The sequence below is a fragment of the Medicago truncatula genome, chromosome 2 (genome assembly GCF_003473485.1).
Source record: "Medicago truncatula cultivar Jemalong A17 chromosome 2, MtrunA17r5.0-ANR, whole genome shotgun sequence".
NCBI classification, from domain to species: domain Eukaryota; kingdom Viridiplantae; phylum Streptophyta; class Magnoliopsida; order Fabales; family Fabaceae; genus Medicago; species Medicago truncatula.
In genome coordinates, this window is record NC_053043.1 from 46919076 (window position 1) to 46936917 (window position 17842).

The 17842-nt window shown below is 29.5% G+C and overlaps 1 protein-coding gene across 1 annotated transcript; it reads right to left on the reverse strand.

Annotated features, from left to right (window-relative positions):
* Positions 1-5256: 5256 nt before the first annotated feature.
* Positions 5257-6901, reverse strand: LOC25487864 (transcription factor RAX2). The gene is made up of 3 exons (XM_013609910.3): positions 6711-6901; positions 6481-6610; positions 5257-6118 (listed from the first exon to the last, which is right to left on the reverse strand). Exons 1-3 carry the CDS (start codon positions 6844-6846, stop codon positions 5422-5424), a joined length of 963 nt encoding a protein of 320 aa, XP_013465364.1. The 5' UTR covers positions 6847-6901; the 3' UTR covers positions 5257-5421.
* Between the last annotated feature and the right edge of the window lie 10941 nt (positions 6902-17842).

Consider the following 17842-nt stretch of genomic DNA (forward strand, 5'->3'; position numbering starts at 1 on the left):
GGTGGTGTTATCTTTATTGCTGGTCCTTCCTTAAAAAAACATATATTGCTGGTCTTATTGTAATTATGTTTGGAGCTGGTTTTTAGTTTTTTTTTTTTGTTGAATAGCTGTTTTTTTTTTTTAGAGAAAATAGCTGGTTTTTAGTATTAGAACAAAGTAAAGTTTGGTGTCAATTTTTATTTTATTTTTTATTGCATGTTAATATCAAGTGCGTAAGGTGTATTGGTCTATTGGATGATGATGATGCAACTCATGCTTTATTGTAATATACTATAGTGGTACAACGTTCTTTCTGTTTTTTGAAGAATTACAACGTTCTTTCTGATAAAGTATAGGGTAAAGGCTATGGTAAGAGACCTTTTTAGGTCTCCTACCGTAGGAGACTTGATTTTTTTTTTATTTTTATAAAATGGATGGCAACCATTAGATTATGAAGGTCATCTTAACTATTATGGATGTTTTACACCATATTTTTTTAAATTTGTTGTTCAGTTCACCCCTTTGTTGTTCTCTCTCTGCGTTTTCTTTATCTCTCTCAACCGTGGTACCACCGCATTGCAACAGTGTTTCATCACAGTAACAAACATCACTAGATTTGGATGCTTATTATCCAAAATAATTTCTAAAGACATCAAAAACAAACACATGCTTATACTCTAATGGGATGTCTTCCTACAATTCAAGAGGGTGAATTTGAGAAGGAAGAACAATATGGTCATAAGGTGATGAAGGAACTCATAGTTCTTTAGATCTTAGAATGAATATTGATTATTATTATTATTATATTCAAATATTGTTCAGTTCACCCCTTTGTTCCTCTCAACGATTTTAAACTTTCAGCAATTATAATGACGGAGAAAGAGAAGAATGTGAATGCTTTGCAGAAAACAGATCTAACAATTGATTGTTATTATTATTTTTCATTTTGGGTACAGATACATGGAAGAAGAAGATCCGTGTCAACAATTGACAGAGAAAGGATGAGTTAAAAAACCATGAAATGGCGGTGGTGGGCGGGTAATCAGAAAGAAACATGGAGGGAGAGAGAGAATGATGATGGAAAGTAAAAAGAATGTAGCGTTGAGAGAGTATGATAATATGTCTTCAAAACATTTGAAGTACATCCAATGGTTGACATCAATTTTACAAAAAAAAAAAAAAAAAAAAAGTTAAGTCTCCTACGGTAGGAGACCTATTCACATCTCCTACCCTAAACGCCGCCAAAGTATAGTGGTACAACTTGTATCATTGTTCTATTTGCATTTTAATAAAACATATTGTTAAATATGTTTCGGAAAGGTCTGACTTTGATCGTTGATTTTTCGAGAAATTAATAATTTTGATATATAACTATCTCTTTTTTTTTTCCTTACAAAAAATATCTTTTTTGAAAAAATTTAAAGCCTAAAATAATTTATAAAGCAAAAAATCAAACTTTTAAGTGTGCAAAAACGAGGCCCTATCATCTATTGGGCCTATTCCATAAAAAGCATACAACTTGGCCGAGCTCCAGTTTGAAATTTGCTTAATTCATACCCTCAAATTTGATCTCTACCCCACAATTTTCCTAAATTTTTTGTTTTCCACTACACTTACAGAACTAATTTTTATGAAGAGTTCCTGACAACTCTCTCATTTGTCGTTGTAAAGGGGTGGTCGATAGGGAATTGGATCAGATTCAGTTAGGATTGTAGATATTGATCAAATGGTTCATATCTCAAGACAATTTTTTCCTTTTATTTAAGTTGAAATCTGAATCATCTGATCTTAATAACATGACCTTGAACCCTCGGACTACATAGAAACCTATTGTACATAGGTACAATGGATACCGCCAAGATTTACTTTGTTATTATACCTATATATATTTTCTATGGGAGCCTTTATAAAATTCTAGTTTAACTAAGGTTTTGGGTTCAAATTTAACTTTGGGCATCCCGCAACGTTAAAACTTTGTCTTAATTACACTTTTGGTCCTCGTGTTTTGGCCTACTCACGAAACTGGTCTTGCCCTTTTAAAACATAACAAAACGGTTCTTCAATTATCATTTTTGTTGCATTTTTCGTCCTACCTCCTATTTTTAAACTCCAGAAACGCAGAGAAATGACAGTTTTAGGCGGTTTTAGACCTACCCCTATGCTCAACCATGAAATCAACAAGGAATAAAACATGTGGGCACAAGGAATCTATTCTATTCAGCACAGTAACTAAAAAAATCCTAATTTGAAACATATCTTAGAAATTAGGGTTTTTTTGGTTAGTGTGTTGAATAAAGTGGATTATTTGTACCCACATGCTTTATTCCTTGTTTATTTCATGGTTGAGCATAGAGGGTAGGTCTAAAACTGTCATTTCTCTGCGTTTTTGGAGAATAAAATGGGGGGTAGGACGAAAAATGCAACAAAAATGATAATTGAAGGGCCGTTTTGTTCTGTTTTAAAAGGGCATTACCAGTTTCGTGAGTAGGCCAAAACACGAGGACCAAAAGTGTAATTAAACCTAAAACTTTTAGGAAGAGTTTGTCGTCATTTTGGGTCTCAAAAAGCATAAGGAATTAATCTCTGCAATTGTACGTGGAGGATATCCGATTTAAAAAAAAAAAATACAAATAACATATTCTTAAAAATTATATGCTTTATCAAGAGAGTCAGATGGAATAATTGATAGAGATATTCATATTTAATTTTCGTTGGTGCCTCAAATATAATTATAGTGGGTTAAGGGGACCTATGAAATTTATTTTTCTATTTTAGTGTAGAAAACTATCCACTTTATTTATCTGTTAAAAATATAGTGAAGAAATCCATTTACATAAAATGAAAAAGTATATAGACAATGAAAAGTTATATACAAAATTATTTTTCCCAAAATAATTTTATATCATCTTGTCGAATTTGTATGTAAAAATACTTACTATATTGAATTTATTTTGAGTGTATTGTACATTTAGAAATTTAATCGAACCATGTAACATGAGTCTATTTTGATATTGTCTGAAACTTACATACTGGCTGTGGTACTACTACTGTTTTTTGACGTATATATAATAATCTCAGACTGATCAGTCAGCTTAGCAACACAGTTGTCTTCTCCCTTATGGTACTAATACGCAGTACTATTAGACAAGAAGAGAGAAGATTTTGATTTTGAGAGGTATAACCAGTCCCAAGAAAATCAATGTCAGGTTCAAAACTAAGGAAAGGAACCTCTCTATCTCTCTTCAGAATCAATACTTCATAACTCACAAGTCAATGCTTGGCCTTTATAGAAAGATAATTATTGCTCCTTTTTTAACAAAGATAAATGCTCATAGGTAAGTATATTATACATAAAACAATAAATATATTATATTAGGCCGCTCCTTAGATCATTAACAATGGAGAATTTCATTTTTTAATACAGAAGTAAGTTTTACATCAACACATTATTCATTTATAATTTTTTTTATTAGTAGTATTTAATAAACACTACTCCAACATAGAACCTCGTACAAATATTTTAAATGAAATTTATAGTAAATAAATCATCTATCAATAAATATATTTCTTCACATTTCAACATTCCTAATATATCAAAGTTTAGGAAGGAGATGTGTTGTCTCTCTTTTTCTTATGGTTGTGGAGCATTGACTCGTTATTGCTTCCGTGTTCTCGGAATTTCCAATAATGGTATCAGAGCTATGATTTGACTTGATGTGTATGAGAGCTAGATTCTCTTTAGATCTTCTTAGGAGGTGGAAACTCTATTTGAGGAAGATTGTTGGAAATATGAGTTGTTAAGTCCTATATAATACGTAAATAGATATACCGTAGGATAAGAAAGATAACCCATATATCTAACATCTTATGATTTTAGATGGAGATATAATGTATCCATCTCTCGTGGTCATGAAGTATTAATCCGTTCTTAGTGGTCTGCCCATAGATTTTCCCAACAATTTCATTATATTTGATGATATTAATCTCACAAAACTCATTGAATCAATAAATTTACATACACAATTAAACAAGATATAAGTTTGATGGTTGTGCCTTTAGTCGTTCGGATATAGTATTAAAATAACAAAAAGTTGTGCAATATGACTAAGATTGTGCTAAATAATTGAAGTTACAGCTTGAATTCCCAAACTTCTACGCAAAACAACAAAATTTCTCCACCATCACACTCTTTCTTTTTTATTTCTTTTAGAATCATGATTGCTTTTTTGTTTGTTAATGTCAAGATACTCGATGTTTGTTCATGGTAAACAAGCTTCCATTGACTTCTGACGTATCAAAACAAGAAAACCTTTTGGACAAAACATACATGTTCAAAAAAAAGTACAGAAAATTCTTAGTCAGGGTGTTTGTTCTATTAACACGATACACCGATCATTTGATTTTTTGTTATACATTTGAAGATTAAATAATTGAAAACTTTAAAATTTAAAATTACTTTACATTTTTTTTCTTACCTATAAAGTACGAATATAGACACATATACAAGACACGACACAAACACTAATACGCCGATACTACTAATAATTTGATAATTACATAATTTAATAAAATGATATGTGTCGGTGTCGGATACCACACATCAGGATACACCTAATATAAGAAGTGTTTGTCCTTCATAGTTTCTTACCGATGGTATATTTTAGCCAAAAATTACATACTAATTTTTCTAGGTATAAAAAGGTTAGAGGCAAACTAAGCAGATATCAAAAGACCTGATTATCGATCAATTGTATCACATCATGTTCGATTGTTCATCATAATAATATATGTTAATAAATGTTAATTAAATATTTTAAAAATATTATATTACCAGGAGTATAAAAAAAATAAAAAATGGATTGGCAGGTTCAAGTTCTTCATACTTTGCGTGAGGGAAACCGAAGTGCTGGCTTACTAATAACAGTTTATCTTTAAATTCTTATAGGTGTTTTATGGTGGAGTCTTCTCCTAATGATCTTCGTAGCTTACTTTTTGATGACTTTTTCGGGACTTACATGCCCAGGAGTGTTCGGATAGCTTGTTAGTTTTGTTTTTTCTTCGGGTTTAGGCTCTCTTTTATACCAAAACAAAAAAAAAAACCTTAGTACTAGGTATTTCTTTTTTTTTTTTTTGAAGGAAAGTACTAGGTATTTCTAATTAACGTTAAGAATATCTGGTTGGGAATACTTGTAAAAATGTAACATCATGGTTAACATTAATTAGTTGCTAGAAGGATTCTACACAAAATACAAAAGAAGGTTATACTTAAACGACATGTACCATCAAAATAAGAAATTTCTACTAATAATTTCATCAAAAGAACACAGAATCCCATAAAAATAATAATTAGCTTAAATTGTCTTTTCTGAGTCTTCCACACTACCATACACCATACCTCTCTCACTGAAACATATCTTTCTGATTTCACTTCCACTCATCAGTTCAGTAATAGTACATAGTCTTCTCCTCCATCTTATTTTCATCAATACTCAAGTAACCATTATTACAACTACCACTATTACTACTAATTAATTGCTTAATATACTCAAGATCATAATCCAAAGGTGTCGTACTAGTAATTTGCTTTTCATGATTTTGACTAAAGCATAAATTCACCTTTTCTCTTTCCCATTGGTTATTAACATCAACAACATCACTTCCATGACTAAGATTGAACTTGTTGATTTGCATGAAATTCTGAAACCCCATTATTTCTTCTTGTTTCCCAAGACTTCCATCAGATGAACTGCAACAACTTCCCTCACTTCCAAACATGACAAGACTTTCTTTCATCATAGGGTTTTGAAGTTGATATTGCATGGAAATATTAGTATTAGTATTACTACTAAAACCATTGAGTAAAGACTCTTGGTTATGGTAAAAAGGGAGAGAGATTGAGCTACTTGATGAAGGAACAGAAAATTGTTGTTCAAGGGATGTTGTGAAAGATGTGTTTGTTGGTGTTTGGTTGAAATAGGAGGTGCAATGAGAAGGAAATGAAGAAGAGGTTAGATATGGTAAAACTGTGTTATGAGATTGAGGAAGAAGATTCATGAGTTTCTTCTTTAGTTTTGTGTTCCAGTAGTTTTTGATATCATTATCAGTTCTTCCTGGTAATTGAGCAGCTATAATTGACCACCTAAAACAATATCATGAAAATAAGACAAAAAAATATATAGTTTTCTTTTTCATTAACCAAACAATATATATGAGTGGATGATGATGCTAGATCTAAACTTGAAATCTATGTAGTCAAAATATAGGTAGATTATAGATGAGGTTTTAATCATAATGGAAGAAATGCTTATAAAAAAGATGAAGCAAAAAAAAGGGGAAAGAAAATGTCAATGTCAATATTTCTGGATCTGGATATTTAATTTGAAAGTAGATTATTATGTATAAAAAGCAAAAAAAAATGTATGAAAATAAGTACAAGTAGTACCAGTAGTGAGTTTTTTTTCTATATATAGTGTATAAAAATATTAGTATAATAACTAATACCTGCTTCCAATATTAGCATAAAGAGTGCAAATGATTCTGTCTTCTTCATCTGAAAATTCTCCATGCTTAATGTTTGGCCTTAAATAGTTAAGCCATCTCAATCGACAACTTTTTCCACATCTCCTTAGACCTAAAAAGATATATATAACATGAGATTTGTTAGGTTTAAAACTATATAACAATTATATAACTTCATCAAGCATTTTTCATGAAATACCAAGAATTCTTACCAGCTTTTTGAGGAAGAGAAATCCAATTTCCACCAGTTCCATGCTTTTCTATATACTCTTTGAGCTTTGTATCTTCTTCTGGTGACCATGGTCCTTTCTTCACATTTGCTTTGTCACAGCAAGGAGCTCTTCCCATTTCTCTCTCTCTCTCTCTCTCTGATGGTTATCTCTTTTGTGGGGACTTCTTGTGCTTTATAATAAAGAGACCTTGTTTTTTAAACAGTTAAAAAATTGTTATTTTATTAGATTTTCATTGAGAGAGAAAAAAAGCTAGCATGCAAAACTCAAATGTAGAAAATGTGGACATATATATAGTTTACTTTAATTAATTTACCAATCTTCTTAATGTTTAGTCATTTGTCTAGAAGAGAGCTTTCTAATATCAAATAGGATTGGATTTGGATTGTTTTTAATGTCTCCAATCAAATCTTGACCGTTTGATTAATTAGTGAAAGTATCCAAAGTTTTGTTATAAAGAAAGAAACATTGTAATTGTAGTGTTAGTGATGTTTACAGCTACCAACATTGTGACTCAAATCCGAACACAGGGACCAAAATGGATGATTGGCCTGGTTTTCTTCAGCATAGTGGGGTTTAATTATTATTTTAATCATAATAATTTATTAATCAAAGCATTGACACTCTGCAAAAGTAGAACATTATATTAATTAAAGAGTGAGAGAAAAAATTGGAAAGGAGCACGCAATTAGGAATTAAAATACATCAAGTATATCTAACTGGAGGACATGTATCATTAGGGCGCACCTGAACTTTCATGAAATTATGTTGGCATTAAATAATTGTGCAAAAGCAGGTCATGTATCTTTTGTGACTGCATACAACCACGTCCTTAAACTTTACAACCAAAACATCAAAATGATGCATACATGCATGTATAGCTAGCTAAATATATAACATTTTTAAATTAGTATCACAATTTTTGAATTAAATTTGGCTTAGTCCGAGAGCAAGAGTACTCATGGTGACTTTTTTTTGAATGCAAACTACTCATGGTGACTCATCTCCAAGATCCATAGAATTTACATATTCTTTTCAATTTAGGGTCTTGACTAACATGTGTACTAAGAATATTATTTTTAGGAACTTATAAAAAATAAATTTTGTTTTAAAAATATAAGTCAAATATATTTAAAAGTCATAACTGTACAATTTTCAATGTAAAAATGACAAATTTTTTGATGCTTAAACAATGCTCTAAAGGCATATGTCCCTCAACTATGTATTTTTAAGTTTTACCTTAATAAAAAAAATATTTTATTTTTTATTAAGGTAAAACTTAAAAATAAAAACAAAAACTTCAAATTTTCATTACTTTTATCTTGAAATTTTGATGTTTAAAAAACTTTATATTTAATTTTGTACAAGTTAAAAAATTCTAATTTTTTATAAAAGAGTTTCTTATAATGTTTGTCCATAAAAAATCATTCAAAAATTTAAAATTTAAGTATAATTAAAGAAATTTTTATTCAACATTGACTAAAACTTTTATAGAGATCAAAACATGCCATTTTTTTTTATAAGGACTTAAAATATAATTCACTATATTTATAAGGATTAAAAACTTATTAACCCTGCATTCCTTAAAATAAAAAAAATAAAAAACTTATTAACCCTGTATATAAACACATGATGAGAATAGATTCTCATTACGTTTCATTTGAGCTCTAGAGATGGAATTTTTTTTTTTTCTGTCCTAGTTTGTACAAAAAAATACAAAAATGCCCCACTTTTTCGAAAAATTGCGCAAATGCCCTACTTTCTGGTACCCCTCTACTCCCAGTTGCGGGGTACCTAAAAAAAAAAGTGTACCGCAACCCCCACTTGCGGGGTACTTCTTTTTTCAATTTTTTTAGTACCACGCAAGTGGCACTTGCGTTTTATTTTTTATTTTATTTTTTAATTTTTTTTTCAATTTTTTTTACTACCACGCAAGTAGCACTTGCGTTTTATTTTTTCTTTTTCTTTTTTATTTTTTTTTTCACTTTTTTTAGTACTGTGTTTTAGGTTTTGTTTTTTTTTTTTAATTTTTTTAAATACCCCTCTACTTAGGTTTTGTAGTATAATGGAGACAAAAAAAATATCATGCAATAATTACTCTCTAATAATAAAAAACTAATTAAAATTATATAACCAATAAAATACCATCTACAATGATTATAAATGCCCGGCTGTCCCACACCTTCGTCTTCGACGATCTCTTCCGCGATTTACTTGAGGGTTATGTTGGTCTTCGTCATTGTTATTTGTAGTTGATTGTATCTGACTACCATAACCCAGTGACAACGACACGTCGTGTTCCCTTGTTGGCCATCCCATATCCAGAAATTGTTCATTGGTGTTCAAGGGATATGGGATGGCCAACAAGGGAACACGACGTGTCGTTGTCACTGGGTTATGGTAGTCAGATACAATCAACTACAAATAATAATGACGAAGACCAACATAACCCTCAAGTAAATCGCGGAAGAGATCGTCGAAGACGAAGGTGTGGGACAGCCGGGCATTTATAATCATTGTAGATGGTATTTTATTGGTTATATAATTTTAATTAGTTTTTTATTATTAGAGAGTAATTATTGCATGATATTTTTTTTGTCTCTATTATACTACAAAACCTAAGTAGAGGGGTATTTAAAAAAATTAAAAAAAAAAAAACAAAACCTAAAACACAGTACTAAAAAAAGTGAAAAAAAAAATTAAAAAAGAAAAAGAAAAAATAAAACGCAAGTGCTACTTGCGTGGTAGTAAAAAAAATTGAAAAAAAAATTAAAAAAAAAATAAAAAATAAAACGCAAGTGCCACTTGCGTGGTACTAAAAAAATTGAAAAAAAAAAATTGAAAAAAGAAGTACCCCGCAAGTGGGGGTTGCGGTACACTTTTTTTTTAGGTACCCCGCAACTGGGAGTAGAGGGGTACCAGAAAGTAGGGCATTTGCGCAATTTTTCGAAAAAGTGGGGCATTTTTGTATTTTTTTGTACAAACTAGGACAGAAAAAAAAAAAAATTCCTAGAGATGAGACAGATTCTTTACCCGTAAATTCATGTGATCAGGTGTATGGATTGACTAATGAATACATTTACATGATGCAATGCATCATATAACCTACCTAGCGATTGTCCTTGATCAGCATCATGTTGCTTGGAGACATAAGAATAGGACCTAAAGGTCTATCTGGAAATGCCCCATTCAATTTCTTAGATCATGCTGATCCATCCCTATAGTTGAACAGGGAAGGAAATGTGTTATTACTCGATGGTGCTGCATGTGATCTATGCTGGATCATGAGTTTTTGTCGTTAGAAGAAATAAGATAAAATAAGATATAGATTTTGTGCATTTATACATTCTCAAAATGATTTGTTAAGATCGTGTGAAGAAAAAGAAAATGGATTGAGTAATATGAATCACCCTCCCTCCCAAAATAGAATTTGAGTCAACATAATTTGATGTATTTGATATAAATTTTAAACCAAATACATAAATGTCTCTTGATCAATTTTTACTTATATTTTGAGATAGAGAGTATAATGGATGGATCAAAACTATTCTTTAACCCATTTACCATTTCACAATAAAATTTTATTAAGTAATAATATTAAATAATAATTTTGATATATCCATTATAATTCAAATTGACTCAATCCATTTTTTTAATGCCTAACTGCACCTTATATATACACATCACTAATTTTATATTTTTAATATTATTACTTAATAAACACAATTTCTCCATCCTAACACCTTAGTTTTTCTTATTAAATAGATGTCTTAAATAACTTTGTATCATTATATTTCAATAAAGTTTATTTATTTTAATGCAATCATTAAGTGGGCATGCAAAAAGGGGGGAGAGAGAGAGAGAGAGAGAGAATGCTTCTATAACCACTTTTATTCATAAGCACTCGGTTTTTTATTTCCATAATGAGGAAGCCTTTTTAATTTGATGCTAAATAGGAAGTGTAGTGGTACATTCCTAAAAGGTCAGATTCGACTATCTTTTGAAGTTATCCAATAGCAAAGTTCGTTAAGAATATGTCATGAAGACCTAATAAATGAGTCAAGTCCAAGTCTATTGAAGTGACCATCTTGTTCTATCACATCGTGCAACACAAGATCCTACCTACTTTACCATCAGAGCGACGTGTGGCACAAGAAAATAAACTTCAACGACGTCTCAAGAACCACCTTGTTTCCATCTCGAATATTAACAAAGCTATATTAGGTTGTTCCTATTTACGGAGACCTCATTTGATTTGAACATGCGCCCCCGTTTATCTTAGGTTCAATTACACTCTAAACATACATGAATTATATCATGTAACTAATTCCGCCAAATTGCAAGAGCAATAACAGTAACAAACAAGGAGCTTAACGCTGGATCCACGACTATAGATATGGGCAACGACCCCCCAAGTATGAAAAGATACTCATTATACACTTCACTTGAAACTTTCTAGCAGTTACTTGTAGGAGTTAAGGTTGTCAAATTCGAGTTTTTATGTTAATTTATTTTGACTATTTGGAATCGAATCATAAAACCGAATTGGTAAATTATTTAAGTTCATCCAATGTTAAAATAAGGATTAAATATGTTTTCTCCAAAAATAATTAGATTTTTTTAAAAAATAATGAATTAAATATAAATTTTTAAACAAAAAAAACATAAAAAATTCATATTTAATTTACGTTTGTTAAAAAATTCAAACTTTTAGCAGACACATCTTTGCCGCCTACCTTGTTAAATAGTGCAGATCGTTCGCGTTTATATCGACACCCCACCCCATCTAAAAGAGCATAAAGAATGTTTCACCACTCACTCATAAAAAGTTCAGGAAGAAAATATTACTCTATCTATCCACCAATTGTTCAACGTATTAAACCATGTAGGAGAAGATACCATCATCCCGTGATCTCCAAGTAACCCACGCCACTGCATACCAAACTAGGGCCAAAACCTTTCTACGATGAGGACAACTCCAAAATAAGTTACTTCAACAAATTAATCTTTACGATTTCTTTTTTTTTTTTTTTTTTTTTATGTTAGATGAAGTGATAATCCATTGAAAATAAACTCACACACACCTGGAAGATCTCGGATTCGAACCCGGGTCATGACGTCCAACCTTATAATTTTGGCATTTGACAGTTGAGCTATGACTTTAAGACTAATCTTTACAATTTTATGTGGAGATACATTGAGAATATATCAAGGAAAAAAAAAAAAAACTAATTAAAAAAGTCTCAATCTCAATCTCAATCTCTTGGCACTAATCACATATAAGTGGTAAAAGCAAAAACCGATTTCTCTTCAAAAGTATACCATCTATATTTTTTGTGTAAAATTGTTTTTATGAAATGAATGAAGACAATGAAAGTCATGTTTGTAAAAAGAACATATTAGGGTGACACCATAAAGTAAACTTTATAAATATTAATTAATTGAATTACCAAATTAATTAATCTTCGTCGGTAGGCAGGGATCTAGGAAGATATGCTGGGTGGCTTACTTAAGTTTAGAGTCCACCCTTTTTTGTAATTAGTGATATATATAATACCTGCATCTTTGTTCTCACAACTTTTTGGCACTGTATATAGTGCTTAATACAGTAATACTATAACATTTGACCACTGTATCTGACAATTATAAGGCCGTCATTATCTCTTTATGAAAGAAACGTTTCACCCTCCAAATTTAATCTTGCCACATCATCAAAATCAACTCATACGAAAACATGCATTCATTTAAAAAAAAAATCAAATACAAGCCCTTTTTATAATTTTATTCTATTTTGAATAAAAATGAAAAAAGGACGGTGGGATGTGTATAAAAAAATATAGCTATGTCTATGAGTTTAGCTGGGCTATGATTGAATTGAGTAAATCTCTTGCTTGTGATGTAACCAAAATATTTTGAGTTGTCCTTGGTATAATGTGATGCTGTATAAAGTTGTGGCAAGCAGTTCAAAAGCAGCAGCATGTCAATCTGGTTGCAGTACATGGGACATGATAGAATAATATTAGCTCTTTGAGATGAATATGGTATTGGTACCATAGGAACCATTTATTCCATTGTTTTTAATGTATATACGAAAATATGGAATAGTCAAATTATAAAGTTGAATCTTATATGTAATATATGTTCTTAAAGATTGACTCTTGGGCGTGCATGTCAGAAAACTAATTTATAGATGTAATGTTTAACACGTAAATATAAAAGATCCTATTGAAAATTTGAAATTGAACAAAATTTATAGATATGCAGTGTTCTTAAGCTACATATTCCTTCACTTTTTTTTTTTTTTACTTTCGCATTTTCAAATTCTCTTTATCCAACTAAATGAGTTATATCTTGTTCAACAATACACTAAATTAATTACAATAGTCAAATCATGACCCTCGTGATAATGAAACAATAATATGTGAATTATGTTGGAACCTACGCAACAGAAGTTTTTTATAAATCTATATAAGGTCACTAACACTTGATAAAAGATTTGTTCTCAATTTTGATTAAACTTCTCGCTCTTCTAAAATTTTCACTAACTTGAACGTAAAAGTTCTTGCACGTAGGTACACTATTTGTCATGGAGCACCAACGATGTCCTTTGACATATACAAACAACTCCCATCGTCGTCTTCATGTCAACTCTTTAACATAATCCATATATCACAATGTAATGACAAATTTCTATGTGCACAAAATTGATAGTGGCTCATGTTGTTCCCCATTTGTATATTGTCCACGAGTGTTACCGCACAAATCAAAATGAAATGAGGGACCCTAATTCCCGATTTTGTGATACATGTAATTGCAAATTGACCATATATTTTTCTTACGTATTATTAAGCACTGATAATTTTTTCATATTATATTTTAAATTTAAATGAAAAGAAGGGTCATTTTATTTTTGTTCATGTACGAGTACAAATTAAAGCAAAATGTCACTCGTATACAAAATAATCGAGAAAAAACATATGGGCCATCATCTCCAAAGACCAATGTATCAATCATTAATTAAAAAGTAGCTAATCATGCATTTCACGATATTCATAAAAAATCTCAGTTTAATTGATTAATCAATTAAACTTACTGGTGCCATGTTGACTTCCAATTAAGAGATGTTGCTCTCACTTTTCTGACAGGTTGGCAAACTAACGTCAATCCTTTAAATTGACATTTCTCTCGGATTAATCTTTTAATATATATTTTTTTTTTTTGAATTGGTCTTTAAATAATGTTATATATATTTTTGTTAAAATTAATGTATGTTATAAGTTTTCTATGTAAATTTTCGAATAAGGACTTTAGAAGCAAACAATGAGTCAAAAAATAGTTAGGCTAACAAAGGACAATCGAATCAAACAAAAACATAATGCAAATGAAATCCACTTTAAGTAGAAAATGTCAACGGTTAGAAAAATTGAAGAGAAAAGTCAAACTAGCTAGTCCTCTAATTTAAGATAAATACTTGTCAAAGAGTGGTTGGATATTATAAATAAAAGTATTTAGCAAAATTCAATTTGTATACATTGTAAATGGAGTAAATTGTCAAATTATTTAAAATTTTAACATCATAACTGTTTTAAAAATTACACATAAAATAATATTTAATTAAGATAATAATGTGTGGAGTTTTTACTTTTATTAGATTAGACGTTTATTGTGAGAAAAACTAAGATTTGCCTCTTAAATGATATAAATACACATATTTAAAGAATTACTTAGAAGTTTATAAATAAAAACTAGTATAATAATTAAGATGTCCATTTATTTCACAAAATGAAGAAGACCTTTACTCATTTTATTCAGCATAGATAAATTTTTGAATAATTTTAGTAAATAAAAAATAAACTATTTAACAACCAATAACAAAATAAATAATTTAGAGGAGGCAATTAACTAATATGTTATCAAAAGAAAAGGACAAGAAAAACAAGTTGACTAACTAATATGTTACCTAACTACTCCATATGAGAGGAGTCGGACAACAAAGTAAGAACTACATTTTAAGGAGGAGAAATCAACATCTTCAAGATGTTGATATTCATGGCCCCAAACTTAATTAGTCAATCAACACATTCATTGTTTTTACTCAAATTAGGAGTTAAGAAAATCTTACAAAAATTAAAAGAGAGTTTTCTTTTCTTTTTTTTTTTGGTCAGGCAAAAGAGAGTTTTCTAACGAGAGAAATAATAATCACATGAAGATGAAATTCAAAGTCATGACCATCCACAATCAAATATATAGCCGCTTGAAGTTATTTTCATTTTTTTATCTCTTTTAATAATAACAATTATTAACTTATTTATTTAAAATTGTAAGTTATAAAAATAAATTATTAATATATTTAATTCAAATGATGTGATTTCTATATGAACAATCTACATCATATTAAAAAAATTCACGTCAATTTTAATTATTTATACAAAAGGGAATACAAGCTTTTGGTGTGACATTTTCCTTTTCAATTTTATTCTTTATATAATCTATTTTTTAGGAGATATAAACCATTTTATTTATAATATTTTATTATTTAGTTAAATATTCAGTTATACGCACACTTTTTTCTTTCAGTTTTACCCTTCATTTCATTTTTGTTTTTACAATTCAATTCTAGTTTACAAATCAAATAACTTAAATTTTTAAATAATTAGATAAATTTTATAACTTTTATTATTTTTATTGATAAAAGCAGAAAGACATACTAGATGCTACCAATAAAAATTTAAAAAATATATATTATATCAAAATTTAACTTTGTAAAAGAGAAATCATCGATGAAAAAGGTTAATATAATTAACTTTTTCTTAGAAGTAATATAATTTATTGGAAATAAATATAAAATTTGAGTACATGAAATTTTTTTTTATTTTTTTTATTTTTTTTCCTTAAAAAAAAATACAATCAGTAGTAAATTTGACAAACCCCATACCCAATATGGACAGCATGTAAATTTATTGAATGTAGGAAGTGCAATGGATACCATTTTAATTTTTTTTTATTCAATGAAACCAACATGAATTTCACATAAAATGGTGGCACCCATGTTGATTTTATCTTATAAAAGATTTAGTATCATGGTGAATGTTGAAAAAACGATATCCCTAATTAACATTCCTTGTTATTAGACCGTATATGCAAGTCTTTTAAGGTACTTTTACCGCTTAAATGGCCTGCACATATGAGCCAAAATATCTTAATCCTAGAATCATGGTGTTAATAATAACAACCACCATAAAAAATAGTTCAACAAAAAAATACAACCACCAAATAGAAGAAACAAGCAAATCAAAACACACTGTCTGTCTACTACACGAAATCTTAGCAACACACTACAATTCATTTGTGTATATTTTAGTGATTGGTTTTCTATTCAAGTAGTTAGCAATAAATATTTTGAAGCTCAAGATTTGAAGGAGGCAAACTTCCATTCTAATAGTGTAGACTAGCTGCGACAATATCATCCATCAATGAATGTTCCGTAAATTGAGTGTTAACTCTCCGAGAGTTTACCGAGTCTACATTTTTAGGTATCAAAATCGTGTTAACTCGGAGGTAAACTCGGTTTCTGGTAAAATAGAAAGGTTTGACGAATTTGACCGAGTTAACACTCAATAAACTCATGTAAACTCGACCGAGTTTACATCTAACAAAAAAATCGGCCCTTTTTTTGGCCAATTTTTTTAAAATCCGATTCCTTTTCTACAAGCCCGAAGACTAAAACGTTTACTGAATAGTTGCATTTACTGTAACATGTTGTTCCTGAGATGAAACGTTTCTTTTTCTTTCTTCTCTAAGTTCTCAAACCATGAACAGGGGAGCATGTACCAGTTAGGGTTGCGATTTTGACGGTGGAAATTCAGATTTCCACGCTGATGATTGCGACGCGGTTAGGGTTGCAGTGGTAGTGTTTGTTGACCTTTTGAAGAAATTAACTAGTTTATGTTTTAGATGGTTTTATTAACAACTATAGGAACTTGTGAAACTTGCTTTTTTGGATGATTTTATGGATGACTTAAACTTAGAGATTTATGAAACTTATGATTTTGTGCGCTAATTTTTGAATTTTGATGCTAAGTTGAGCATAATGTTTTATTATGATAGTTTGGTATAATTTGCTTTGTAATTAAGTCACATTTTACACTATTGACCTATTTACAATATTATATGAGCTTATATATGTCATGCATATCATAAATTTTAAATAATTTTAATTTTAGGTAAATTCGTACGAGTTCTGAAGTCGAGTTTACTTAAGCAAAACGAGTTGAGGTAAACTCTCGAGTTGTAAAAACTTCCATGCAATGTTAATACCGTGTCGACACTTTGATTTGGCTAGATTTCGACAAGTGTATTAGACATCTGAATTATGATGGATGATGTAATAATAATAATAAATAAGGGAGTTCTTAAAAAAATTAAAATAGAGATGTACGCACTAACAAAAAAAAACAAAGAAATTATAACAGAAAAATTTGAGAATAATATTCATGGCTTCTGTCTACGTACGTGTAGACATTCAGGTGAAGATATATTAGTCTTGCTAACTTCATTCATGTTTGTCTATTACAAAAAATAAAATAAAAAATTAATTAAAGTTGTTAGATGTTATACGTGAGAAGAGATATATAATTAGATATATTTAGAAGGCTTAAATGCAGTTTTACTCCCTATTTTGATTGAATTTAGATTTTGCCTCCTATTTTAAAATTTGAAATTTTACCCCCTATTTTTATTGATTCTGAATTTTACCCCCTTAATTAAAATTCGGAATCTTAACCCTCATGTTTTATGTTTTTCAGAATTTTGCACCCTTCCCCCTATTTTATCCACATAATTAACTATTTATATCAAATGTTTTTTTACTATTTATTTACTTAATGAAAAATAAAAATACTAAAAAAATGCATAAAACTAGTATGATCTCTAAAAAGAAAAAACTATTATGAAAATAGAAAATATTTAGAGGTGCAAACTTGTTTTTTTGATGTATTTTCGATTGAATTTTTTCTTGTATTTTCATTGTTTTTATATTTTTTCGGTTTTTTTTCTTCTGCGTTTTCTTGTTTTCTTTTTATTTTTTTACCGAATTAATATTTTCTTATCGTTTC

Bases quoted from the DNA above. Each gene is read 5' to 3' on its own strand.
- LOC25487864 (XM_013609910.3), bottom strand. From the start codon at position 6,846: ATGGGAAGAGCTCCTTGCTGTGACAAAGCAAATGTGAAGAAAGGACCA. The intron at 6,611-6,710 runs GTAAGAATTCTT...ATATCTTTTTAG, and splicing joins TTCTCTTCCTCAAAAAGCTG to GTCTAAGGAGATGTGGAAAA. The intron at 6,119-6,480 runs GTATTAGTTATT...ATATTGTTTTAG, and splicing joins TATGCTAATATTGGAAGCAG to GTGGTCAATTATAGCTGCTC.